The sequence below is a fragment of the Ochotona curzoniae genome, unplaced genomic scaffold (assembly GCF_017591425.1).
Source record: "Ochotona curzoniae isolate NIBS_2020 unplaced genomic scaffold, NIBS_Ocur_1.0 scaffold_4701, whole genome shotgun sequence".
Classification (NCBI taxonomy): domain Eukaryota; kingdom Metazoa; phylum Chordata; class Mammalia; order Lagomorpha; family Ochotonidae; genus Ochotona; species Ochotona curzoniae.
Genome location: NW_024467122.1, coordinates 24,122,006 through 24,133,726, shown reverse-complemented (window position 1 = coordinate 24,133,726; position 11,721 = coordinate 24,122,006). Strand labels below are relative to the sequence as shown.

The 11,721-nt window shown below is 43.7% G+C and overlaps 1 protein-coding gene across 4 annotated transcripts in view; it reads left to right on the top strand.

Moving 5' to 3' along the window:
- The first annotated feature begins 225 nt into the window (after nucleotides 1-225).
- TOGARAM1 (TOG array regulator of axonemal microtubules 1) overlaps nucleotides 226-11,721 on the top strand; it is a 55,040-nt gene continuing 43,544 nt past the window's right edge. For 2 of the 4 annotated variants that reach the window (XM_040969061.1, XM_040969059.1), the window contains exons 1-2: nucleotides 226-2,456; nucleotides 10,910-10,927. In XM_040969061.1, the coding sequence (XP_040824995.1) occupies nucleotides 420-2,456; nucleotides 10,910-10,927 (2,055 nt within the window). In that variant the 5' untranslated portion in view covers nucleotides 226-419. Of the gene's footprint in view, nucleotides 2,466-10,909; nucleotides 10,928-11,721 lie in introns of all 4 variants that reach the window. The other 2 variants (XM_040969062.1, XM_040969060.1) reach the window with 1 other exon arrangement.

Genomic DNA, 11,721 nt, shown 5'->3' with positions numbered 1-11,721 from the left:
CCTTCTGTCATTACCCGGCCCTCTCCTCCGCTGTCGCAACGTTCACGTCGCTCCGGTTTCCTCTTCCAAGAGCCTTGGTCTTATAACACCTGACGTGGACTACAAGACCCAGCATCCATCACGGCACGTTGATTTCCGGGGTCAGGGGAGTCGCGCTGGGTGCATCACCATGGAAGCGATCGGTTTGGTCACGTGGTGCCCCTGGTTACGCCCGGTGGCAGCAGTGGGGTCTGGGGCTCACGCGGGGGCCATTTTGCTTAAGGCTGCCTCCCGGTGTCGGAGGCGGCCTGGCAGCTGGTGATAACTGTTCCTTCTCACTTTCTGCAGCCCAGGCCTTGAAGAACTGGAAGGCTGGGCTCCCTCGAGCCCCGCGGAGATGGCAATGGTTCCCGCCCGCCAAAGCCACCTGACGACCCTCCATGGCGACTGCGCCGTCGTCGCTGCTCTTGCTGCCGCCCCTTTCAGCCCCGTGTGTCTGTCGCCTCCAGGGCCGCAGTCGTCCTTCCACCTCAGAGACTGATGAAAGTCGAATAGGGGGCGCCATGAGAGGAGAGAAAAACTATTACTGCCGTGGAGCTGCCGGGGACCACGGTTCCTGCCCTCCTACACCATTGCCTCTGGCCTCGACCCTCTTGATGCCCGCCGAGGCGGTCTCCAGTAGTTGGTCCGGGTCCGGAGGGGCTTTGTCAGCGGGAGATGAAGAGGAGACCCGGCTCCTTCAACTCCTGCGCACCGCACCGGAGCCTTCAGAGGCCTTGCAGGCACTGCAGGCTGCCCTGCCGCGGCGGGGCGGCCGGCTTGGTTTCCCCAGGCGTAAGGAGGCATTGTACAGGGCCCTGGGCCGGGTGCTCGTGGAAGGGGGAAGTGAGGAGAAGCGGCTGTGCTTGCAGCTTCTCTCGGATGTCCTCCGGGGCCAGGGGGAGGCAGGCCAGCTGGAAGAGTCCTTTAGCTTGGCCCTTCTGCCTCAGTTGGTTGTCTCCTTGCGAGAAGAGAATCCAGCCCTACGGAAAGATGCGCTGCAGATCCTGCACTTATGTCTGAAACGTAGTTCGAGCCAGGTGCTGAGAATGCTTATACAACAAGGGCTGGAAAGCACCGACACCCGTCTGAGAGCTTCCACGGCGCTAGTGCTTCCTATCTTGCTGACCCCTGAGGATTTATTGCTTGGCCTGGATCTCACCGAGGTAATTATATCCCTGGCCCGAAAGCTTGGCGATCAGGAGATAGAAGAAGAATCGGAAACAGCTTTCTCTGCACTTCAACAAATTGGGGAGCGACTGGGCCAGGAGAGGTTTCAGTCCTATATCTCTCGCCTGCCGTCTGCCCTACGGAGACACTACAATCGCCGCCAGGAGACCCAGTTTGGAAGTCAGGTCCCCTATTATTTGGAGCTTGAAGCGTCTGGGTTTCCTGAAGATCCCCTTCCCTGTGCACCAACTCCTTCCAACAGCAATCTTAAATTTGGGATTATTCCTCAGGAGCTACATGCAAGATTATTGGATCAGGAAAACTATAAGAACCGGACTCAGGCTGTAGAAGAATTAAAGCAAGTGCTGGGAAAATTTAACCCTAGTTGTACCCCTCATTCTAATCTCGTTAGCTTCATTAGCTTGCTGTATAACTTGTTAGATGATTCTAACTTCAAAGTGGTCCATGGCACCCTTCAAGTCCTGCATTTACTAGTCGTTCGCCTTGGAGAGCAGGTACAGCAGTTTCTGGGACCAGTGATCGCAGCTTCCATCAAAGTGCTGGCAGACAATAAGTTGGTGATCAAGCAAGAATACATGAAAATCTTCCTCAAACTAATGAAGGAAGTAGGTCCTCAACAGGTGCTTTGTTTACTCTTGGAACATCTTAAACATAAGCACTCCAGAGTAAGAGAGGAAGTAGTGAACATTTGCATCTGTTCGCTCCTGACTTACCCCAGTGAAGATTTTGACCTACCCAAACTGTCTTTTGATCTAGCCCCAGCACTTGTAGACAGCAAGCGCAGGGTGCGCCAGGCAGCTCTGGAAGCCTTTGCTGTGCTGGCCTCTGCCATGGGCTCAGGTAAAACCAGCATCCTTTTTAAAGCCGTCGACACTGTTGAGCTGCAAGATAATGGAGATGGAGTCATGAATGCTGTGCAGGCCAGATTGGCTAGGAAAACCCTACCCAGGCTCACAGAGCAGGGATTTGTGGAATATGCAACACTCATGCCATCTTCTGCCCAGGGAAGATCAAACCATTTGTCACATGGAGCAGACACAGACTGGCTTTTGGCTGGTAACAGAACTCAGAGTGCACACTGCCACTGTGGTGACAACACGAGGGACAGCATGCAAACGTATGGATCTTACAGCCCCACTGTCTGCACCCGGAGGGTTTTAAGTGCAGGAAAAGGAAAAAATAAATTACCATGGGAAAATGAGCAGCCTGCAGAGATGGGAGAAAACCCAACCTCCATTTCTAAGGATGTAGAACAGGTACGTGGCCTTGACTTTTTTGAGGTGAAACTGAATGAATTTGAAAGAAAATCGGGCTGTGGTAACTTAGGGATCACATTGCTTGGGAACTCTTAAGCTTTGTTTTAAACCACTTTAAGTGATTGGGGTCTCTGTAATGGTCACATAGGATATAATAGGTTTCCTGCTAGATGAATTTTGTTAAATTAAAGGCACACTGTGAAATAGACCATGCCTGGATTTCAATTTTGCCTTGCCATCTCGGTGTGTCAGTCACCTCATTCAAAATGCAAGCATTAAGTACCTAGTGTCAGATAAAAGTGGTATTTTGAGATGATAAGGGCAGTTCTATCCAAGTTAGGGAGAAAGTCAGACCTATAAATGGGCAGTTAACAAATCTGTCAAATGCTAAGATAGAAAAGTGAACAGTGCCGTGGGAGTACTAAGGATGGAAAAATAATGTGCCTTCAGTGCACATGTCAGTAAGATTCCCACCTCCCCATTTTTGTTGTAAAAATTCTGGATATGCAGATAAGTTAGGAGTACAGTGATGTGCTGACATACTTCATCAGTAATTACCAGTTGTTAACGTCATTAAGGTATTTGCTGAACCAGTTGGTAACAACTTGCTGTATTTGCTAAAAGTTGCAGGTAGCTTGACATTTCACTCCTAAACACCTTGGTGCATATCTCCCAACAGTGACATCCTCCTTTATAATCAATATCATTATCACTCCTCAGAGTGTCAGTAGCAACTCAGTGATGTCTAGTATGTAGCCTGTGTTTCCATTTCTTCCACGTCTCCCCAAAATGTGCTTGGTTTTATCCAGGATTCCTAAGTTTGTGTGGTGAATGTGTCATTTATTTAGTGCAGTGTCCCCACCTGTTGAATTCTTTGTTGTTTTCTGACATTGACTTTTTTTTAAAGTGTCTCAGATTGTTGTTCTGCAGAATATGTCACATTTTGCATTTCTCTGTTGCCTTCTAATTAGATTCATGATAATCTTCTAAGAAAAAGATCGGTTTTGCTATTAAATTGGACACCCTTCCCATCAATAGCATGAGACAGTTTCAGATTTTGCTATTATTAATGATGCTCTGTTTTATCGTTTTGTTAACAGTGATAGCCAGGTCCATTCAACAGTTTTTTTTTTATAATTAACACATAATCCATAGGTTGATATTTTTCTTTAACATTTATTTATTTATTTATTTAATATATATTTTTTTTATTGGAAAGGCAGATATACAGAGAGGAGAGACAGAGAGGAAGATCTTCCATCCGATGATTCACTCCCCAAGTGAGCGCAACGGGCCGATACTATGCCGGTCCGAAGCCAGGAGCCTCTTCCGGGTCTCCCACGTGGGTACAGGGTCCCAAGGCTTTGGGCCATCCTCTGCTGCTTTCCCGGGCCACAGGCAGGGAGCTGGAAGGGAAGTGGAGCTGCCGGGATAGAACCGGCGCCCATATGGGATCCCGGGCGTTCAAGGCGAGGACCTTAACCACTTGCGCCACCGCGCCGGGCCCATCATTTATTTATTTATTATTGGAAAGTCAGATATACAGAAAGGAAGAGAGGCAGAAGGATCTTACATCCCCTGGTTCATTCTCTTAAGTGGCTACAACAGCCAGAGGTGAACTGATCCAAAGCCAGGAGCCAGGAGCTTCTTCCAGGTTTCCCACATGGGTGCTGGCTCCCAAGGCATTTGGCCTTGCTCTACTGCTTTCCCAGGCCACTAGCAGAGAACTTGATGGCAAGTGGATCATTTGGGACACGAACTAGCACCGATATGGGGTCCCAGCACTTGCAAAGCAATGAATTGTCAATGAGCCATCACACCAGGCCCTGCAGATTGATACTTTGAGACGACCCATATTCTGTTGTCCACACACATGAGCAACTTACCTTTTAGACCCTGCACCAAGCAGAACATTTAACACAATCGATGAGTCAATACTAACATACCAGTATCACTCAAAGTTCATAGTTTAGAATTCACTTACATCATATGTAAGTTGACAAATGTATCCACTGTAGTATCTATCATTGTAGAATGATACAAAATAGTTCACTGCCCTAAAAGTCTCTGTGCTCTAATCTTCCATCCACTCCGTCCCTCGCTCAGTGTTCATCCTCTCCTTATCTGCCCACAACTCCTGGAAATCCCTCTTTAGTTTTATTTTATCGTCCCAGGCTCCCGTGTGAGTGCAAGGGACCCAAGAAATGGGACTTCAGGATCTTATGATAGAAATCTATTTAGTTGTTGTTTTTTTTTTTAAAGATTTATTTTTATTATTTTTTCATTGGAAAGGCAGATATACAGAGAGGAGAGACAGAGAGGAAGATCTTCCGTCTAATGATTCACTCCCCAAGTGAGCGCAACGGCCAATGCTATGCCTATCCGAAGCCAGGAGCCTCTTCCGGGTCTCCCACGCGGGTGCAGGTTCCCAAAGCTTTGGGCCGTCCTCGACTGCTTTCCCAGGCCACAGGCAGGGAGCTGGAAGGGAATTGGGGCTGCCGGGATTAGAACCGGCGCCCATATGGGATCCCGGGCGTGCAAGGCGAGGACCTTAACCACTTGCGCCACCGCGCCGGGCCCAGAAATCTATTTAGTTTTGAAAGAAGCTACGAAAGTACCAATTGGCATTCCCGCCAGAAATTAGTGTTTTCCCCTGTTTCTCATTCTAACTTGCTGCATATTATTCCTTTGAAATATTGTTAGATTAGAATTGTCAATATTTTGTTAAGGAGTTTTGCATCTTTATCCATGGATAACGAGTGGTGAACCTTTTTGTGTCAAGGTGCATTTAGATATTTATATTAATATTATTCATGAACCAGATAAAATCACCAACTTGAAAAAAAAATCTTTTTAAGATTTACTTTTTTAAGTGTAAAAGGTACACAGAGAGATGTTTCTTCACTGATTCCTCTCCTTGATGGTCACAGTGGAACAGTAGGTTAAGCCTCTGTTTACAATACTGGCATCCTGTATTGGAATGTGAATTCGAATCTTGGCTGCTCCACTTCCAATCCAGGTTCCTGACATTGTTCCCGGGAAAGCAGCGGCAGATGACCCAAATGATTGGATCTCTGCCATAGCCATGGGACGCCAGGATGGAGTTCCTGGCTCTGGGCTTTCACCTGGCCTATTCCTGGCTGTTGTGGTCATTTGGGAAATGAGACAGCAGAGCAAAGGACTCTTGTTCTGATGCTCGCTATCTTTTTTTTTTTCCACATTTTATTATTATTGCTATCATTTTACGATACAGTTCCATATTCCCCTATCCCCTCCCCAATTCCCTCCCCCCCTCAGTTCCTTTATATCATTATTAACATATAGTTCTTCATATTCAGTCATATGTTCATCATTGCGGGCATGGACAATGGCAGACAGTCCAGAATCCTATTGTCAAAATATAATATAAACAGTTTCACTGTAAGTCCATCTTTGTCTGGAAACAGAGATGCCGACCACACTGCATCCTCACATCTGGTTGTTAGTCTCCATTACATTCCCTTAAATGAAAAGTCATGATACAGAATCAACTGTACATTCCCTTAAATGAAAAGTCACGATACAGAATCAACAATAGAAAGAAAAATAGAAATTTACAATGCCATGAAGTTAAATGACATGTTACTAGATATGACAGTCTCCATTACACAGCTACTTTACCTTCCCTTAAATGAAGAGCCACAAAACAAAATCAACTTCCGGAAGAAAAAAGAAATTAACAACACCAAGAAGTTAAACAACATGCTATTAAATGTCCAACGTGTAGCTGAAGAAATGAAAATCAAGAACCTTCTTGAAGAAAATGATGCCAATGATGAGCTACGAGTCATTGAATGATTTAATCAGAAGAAAGTGTTTTGAAGAGATGAAACCAACAGAAAACAATAAAACCCATGTGATAGAGTTTCCGCTGATCTTTGTCGGAGTATGTCTCCTCCCGACAATAAACAGATGGGTTTTGTTTTTTAATCCAGTCTACTAATCTATGATGTTTGATTGAGCTTAAGCAATTTACATTCAGAGTTAAATATACATAGGTGATACTTTGGTCCTGTAATTTTAGGAATGGGTTGTTCATTGATTTAGTCTTCTGTTGTCATTTTACTGGGATGTTCTTCCCATTTGCCTTTGGTTTTGGTAGGTGCTATTCCTCTTCTCTGTCAAGAGAACATCTTGAAGTATCATTTCTAGAGCAAGTTTGAAAGAGGCAAATTCTTTTAGCTTTTCTTTACTATGGAAGAATTTTATTTCATTTTCAAAGATGAAAGAAAGCTTTCCAGGGTATGTTATCCTAGGCTGACAATTTTTTTCTTTTAGAATCTGGAATATGTCACTCCATTCTCTTCTTGCCTGTAGAGTTTCCTGTGAGAGAACTCCTGTGAGCTTAATTGGCCTTCCTTTATATGTCAATTGATGTTTTTCACGTGCACATTTAAGGATCTTTTCCTTATGTTCAATTGAAGAGAGCTTGATAGTCATGTGTCTTGGTGAAGATCTCTTTTGGTCAAGCCTGTTGGGAATTCTGTGCCCCTCCTGGATGTTGTTTCCCAATTCTTTCTCCAGATTAGGGAAATTTTCCTTAAATACATTTGCAAACTCAGCTTCTCTTTCTGCACCTTCTGGGACTCCCATAACTCTTATATTAGGCTTCTTAATAGTGTCTTTCAATTCTTGAATACTTTTTTTGGCCTGATCCAGCTCTGCTTCCAGCTTTTTGTTTGCTTCCCCCTGGTGACAGGAGATATCTGCCAATTCTGAGATTTTTTCTTCTGCTTGCTTCATTCTATTTTGGAGACTCTCCACTGTACTTGTAATTTGCTCTACTGTGTTCTTAATTTCTGATATACCAGCCTTGATTTCCTTTACTGCTTCCTTAAATTCTTTGAACTCTTGCATTAACTTCTCATTTTTGACCAGAATCTTTAAAATGAGTCTTATGGATTCTGTGTGCCCCATTTTCTCAATGTCTTCTTCAGTGAACTCTGAGGTTGGCATAGGGTTTTGCTCCTTTGCAGGGGACTTTTCAGTAATATTCATTGTGCCTTTGTCTCTTCTTTTGCTCTTGATCATTGTACTTCTGGTTAGCAGAGTCTTCTTCTTGGGGCAGATTTCTAAGCTGTGTCACCCACAGGTCTACAATGCGATTTTACTTATCGCAGTTGGTACACAACTTTTTGCTTGCAGCCACTTGTGCCACAACCTCCAGTGAATTCCAGGTCTGGGTTCTTATGTCAGATATCCACCGTGGTCTCCACAGCCCAGCTCTTGGCTCACCACTCTCCACCTCCTGTGATACCGTGCTGAGGCTGCACTGTTGTCTCTGCAACCTTTCTCCCTCTTCTGGTTGGAGTGGTTTCCAGGATTAAAGAGACACCAGGTGTACTATCTAGTTAGGTTGTTGGTGACGCTGATCTTGTCGGAACTTGTTGGACGCTAGGTCTGGGTGCCACACGGACCTGGTTGCTGGTGGAGTTCCGGCTGCTGGTGGAGTTTAGATCATTCACTGCAACACCACACTGCTGTGCCCGCTGCTTTTCTGTGTCTGTCAGTCTCCAGGTACCCCTCTGCTGTTGTTCTGTCCTTTCGTATTTCCTGAAATATGTCCTCTCTGCTTCATTCTGGTTAAATGCTTCTCCGTTCGTTTAAACGTGTCCTTACCCTATTCCGCCATCTTGATTCTTGATGCTCGCTATCTTTTGCTCTCATGCTGGTTTCAAATAAATAAAGAAATGTTGAAAACAAAAACAGTGGTGAAGATATTGTTCTTAGAAGGAGATTTAAGAATATGAAGGTGCTTTTTTGACCCCATATTTTTATACATTGCTCAAGAAGGAGTTGAGACTCCATACAGAGAAATTTGATTAGTTTTCATGAGGGCGTTAAAAATATATGACGTACTTTAGCCTTTCTTTTTGAAAAGAACTGTACAGCATGATTTGAGGTAGCTTAAGGGAATATGAATTATTTCTGTTATTAATAATATGAGAACTCCAGGATCATGACAGTACTATTTTATTATGTCTACATTCATTAAATTTTGTTACATATAGCAGACATATCCCACAAAGATCAGCAGAAACTCTTATGAATTTTAATTTTTTAAAATTTTATCTCTTCAAAACACTTTCTTATTAAATTCTTCACTGACTTGTGGATCAGACAGCAGCATCATTTTCTTCAAGATTCTTGATTTTCCTTCAGTGACACATTAGTCATTCAGTAGCATGTTATTTAACTTCATGGCACTAAATATTTCTTTTTCTTCCTGTTGTTGAGTTTGTATTGTGGCTTTTTATTTAAGGGGATGTATAGTAACTGTATAATGGAGACTGTCATATCCAGATGTGAAGATGCAGTGCAGGTGCATCTCTGCTTGCAGATAAAGGATGGACTCCCAATGAAACTATTAACTATATCTTAACAATAAGATGCTGGACTATTTTGCATTGTCCATGCCCAAAACGATGGACATGTAACTGTTTATGAAAAACTATACTGCAGTAATGATATGGGGGATCACAGTGGGGTGAGGAGAGGGGCTTGAGGAGGGGGTAAGGGAAATCCCAGGGTCAATGGAACTGCATCATAAAATGGTAATGACAATTTAAAACAAGAAGTTTAAAAAGAGAATATGAATTATTTCTGATTTTTAATAATATGAGAACTTGAGTATCATGATAGTACTATTTTATTATATTTACATTCATTAAACGTTGGATGTGTATTTAGAATAAAAGGTTTAAACTAAATCTTCAGAGATATGGGCATCTACTTTCTAAAAGAGATAAGAGGACACTGATAAAAGTAGTTTCAGATTCATGAACAGTTAAATTATCCAGTAGAGCATAATTTTAAAGAAAACTAATTTTTTTCTCTCCTTCCTATTCCTCACCCTTCCTCTCCCCCCAAAGTGAGGATTAGATTATAAAGGACAACTACTTAATAAAAAGAAGAGTAAGTGTATACCTGATATCAGCTTTCTTCAGTGCACAGTGTAGTGTATAGAGTGCTGCTGTTGGTACCTAAGCCTCTGTCCATGGTGCCGAGTCAGAATAAAATTGTCCCGTTTGGTTGAATGCCTGAGTTTTGTAATGTGATGTGATGATAGGAAATAAGGTTCGGGACAGAGGTGGGGGCTAGATCAAGAGACCCTTGAATACTTGACAGAGATTTTCAGCTCACAGGAAGGAGGTTTACCGGAAGGGGGAGCAGGTGAAGCTGGTGTGAGGAGGACTTTTTCCCTCATTTTAAAAGTTGTATTCCAGGAGAATTAATCACAACAACAGTAATGTATAAGGTTTTGTTTTGTTTTGTTTTATAGAGAAGCTAGATATTGAGGACCAGAAGACTAATTAGATGCTTGATTAAACTGATGTAGGTGTGGGATGCTTTATGAAGATTCGGAGACTCTCAGTTTTAGACTGGAAAGAAAGGCATGGATGCAAGGGTTATTCCTAAAGGCTTAGAACACAGTGCAGTAGAGTGAGATAAAAAGGGATTATTTTTAAATTTGGAAAAGAAAGGCTAAAGGGATTGCAGAATCATGAATAAACATAAGAAAATGTGAGAAGAGATTAACTAGGCAGGGAAATATTTTTTGTCTTTGTTTGTTTGTTGCTTTTTTGGGTAAAAGAAGAGAGAATATACCACTTGAGTTACAAACCTCTGTAGACACGTGTATTCTTGAAGTCATACGCTAAGAAACGATTTCTGAGAATTAATGTGCTCTCCACTGAATATCCTGACGAACAAGAGAAGAATTCTTAGGACCAAATCTTGATATAAACTCTGCTTAGGGAACAGCAGAAGAGATAGCCAAACAAGGCGAAGAGAATGTGTCTTTAGGAATTGGAGGGGAATCAAGAAAGAATTGCTTTTAGAAGCAAAGTGTAACTAATTTAGTAGAATTTTAAAAATGTGTTAAGCAGGGCCAACATCCTGATACAGCAAGCTAATTCTGTGCCTATGGCACTGGCATCCCGTTTGGGCACTGGTTTGTGTGTATGCTGGTGTTCCACTTCAGATCTATCTGTTGGTGCGTGCCCTTGAGAAGGCAGCTGAAGAGAGTTAAAGTCCTTAGAACCCTACACCCACGTGGGGGACCCGTCAGAAGCTCCGGACACCTGACTTGAGATCAGCTCAGCTACGGTCAATGCATCCCTTTGTAGAATGAACTAGCAAATGGCAGACATCTTCTCTTTGAGTAGAATCTGCCTTTCAAATGAAAATATTAAAAAAACACACATATATATATATCTCCAGTACAATGACTCTGTTGACCAATCCTCCACCTGCAATGTTGGGGTTCAATGAATCCAAGTGAGACTCCAAGGCGAGTGAGATGATTTTATTGTCTAGTCCAAAGGGCAGCCTCTTGCCATAATAAGCAAGAAGCTCCCCGAATGAAATAATCGTGGGCTTGTTTTAGTAAAAGAATCAAAAAGCTACGTGACAGTGAGCAAGTACATCATTAGGGGCTAGCAGTGACACAAAACAGAAAGCGTGCAACAGGAATTTACAACGTATAGGCTTGGGGCTCCTGATCATATCACTTCAACGCAGACAGTAAGAAAACAGCATGCCTCGAATGTAGCTATTTGCCCTCAAATCCAAAACTCTAAGATTATCCCTATCTCCTGCTTGCCTCTTGGTCTTTCAGGAAACAGGAGCTTTGCTCGTAACAGGATGCAGGTGTCTGTTTGGAGATTCCAGACTTCCAGGAGTACAGTCACCTTTTTTTTAAAGATTTATTTTTGTTATTATTATTTTTATTGGAAAGGCGGATATACAGAGAGGAGAGACAGAGAGGAAGATCTTCCATCCGATGATTCACTCCCCAAGTGAGCGCAACGGCCGATGCTATGCCGGTCCGAAGCCAGGAGACTCTTCCGGGTCTCCCACACGGGTGCAGGGTCCCAAAGCTTTGGGCCGTCCTCAACTGCTTTCCCGGGCCACAGGCAGGGAGCTGGAAGGGAAGCGGGGCTGCCTGGATGAAACCGGCGCCCATATGGGATCCCAGGTGTGCAAGGTGAGGACCTTTAACCACTTGCGCCACCACGCCGGGCCCGAGTACAGTCACCTTTAAAATAACCCTTATACTGCAAGTACCAGGATCCCATATGGGTGCCAGTTCATGTCATGGCTGCTTAACTTCTGATCTAGCTCCCTGCCTGTAGCCTAGGAAAGCAGTAGAGGATGGTCCAAAAGCCCTGGGACCCTGCACCTGCCTGGGAAACCCAGAAGAAGCTCCTGGCTC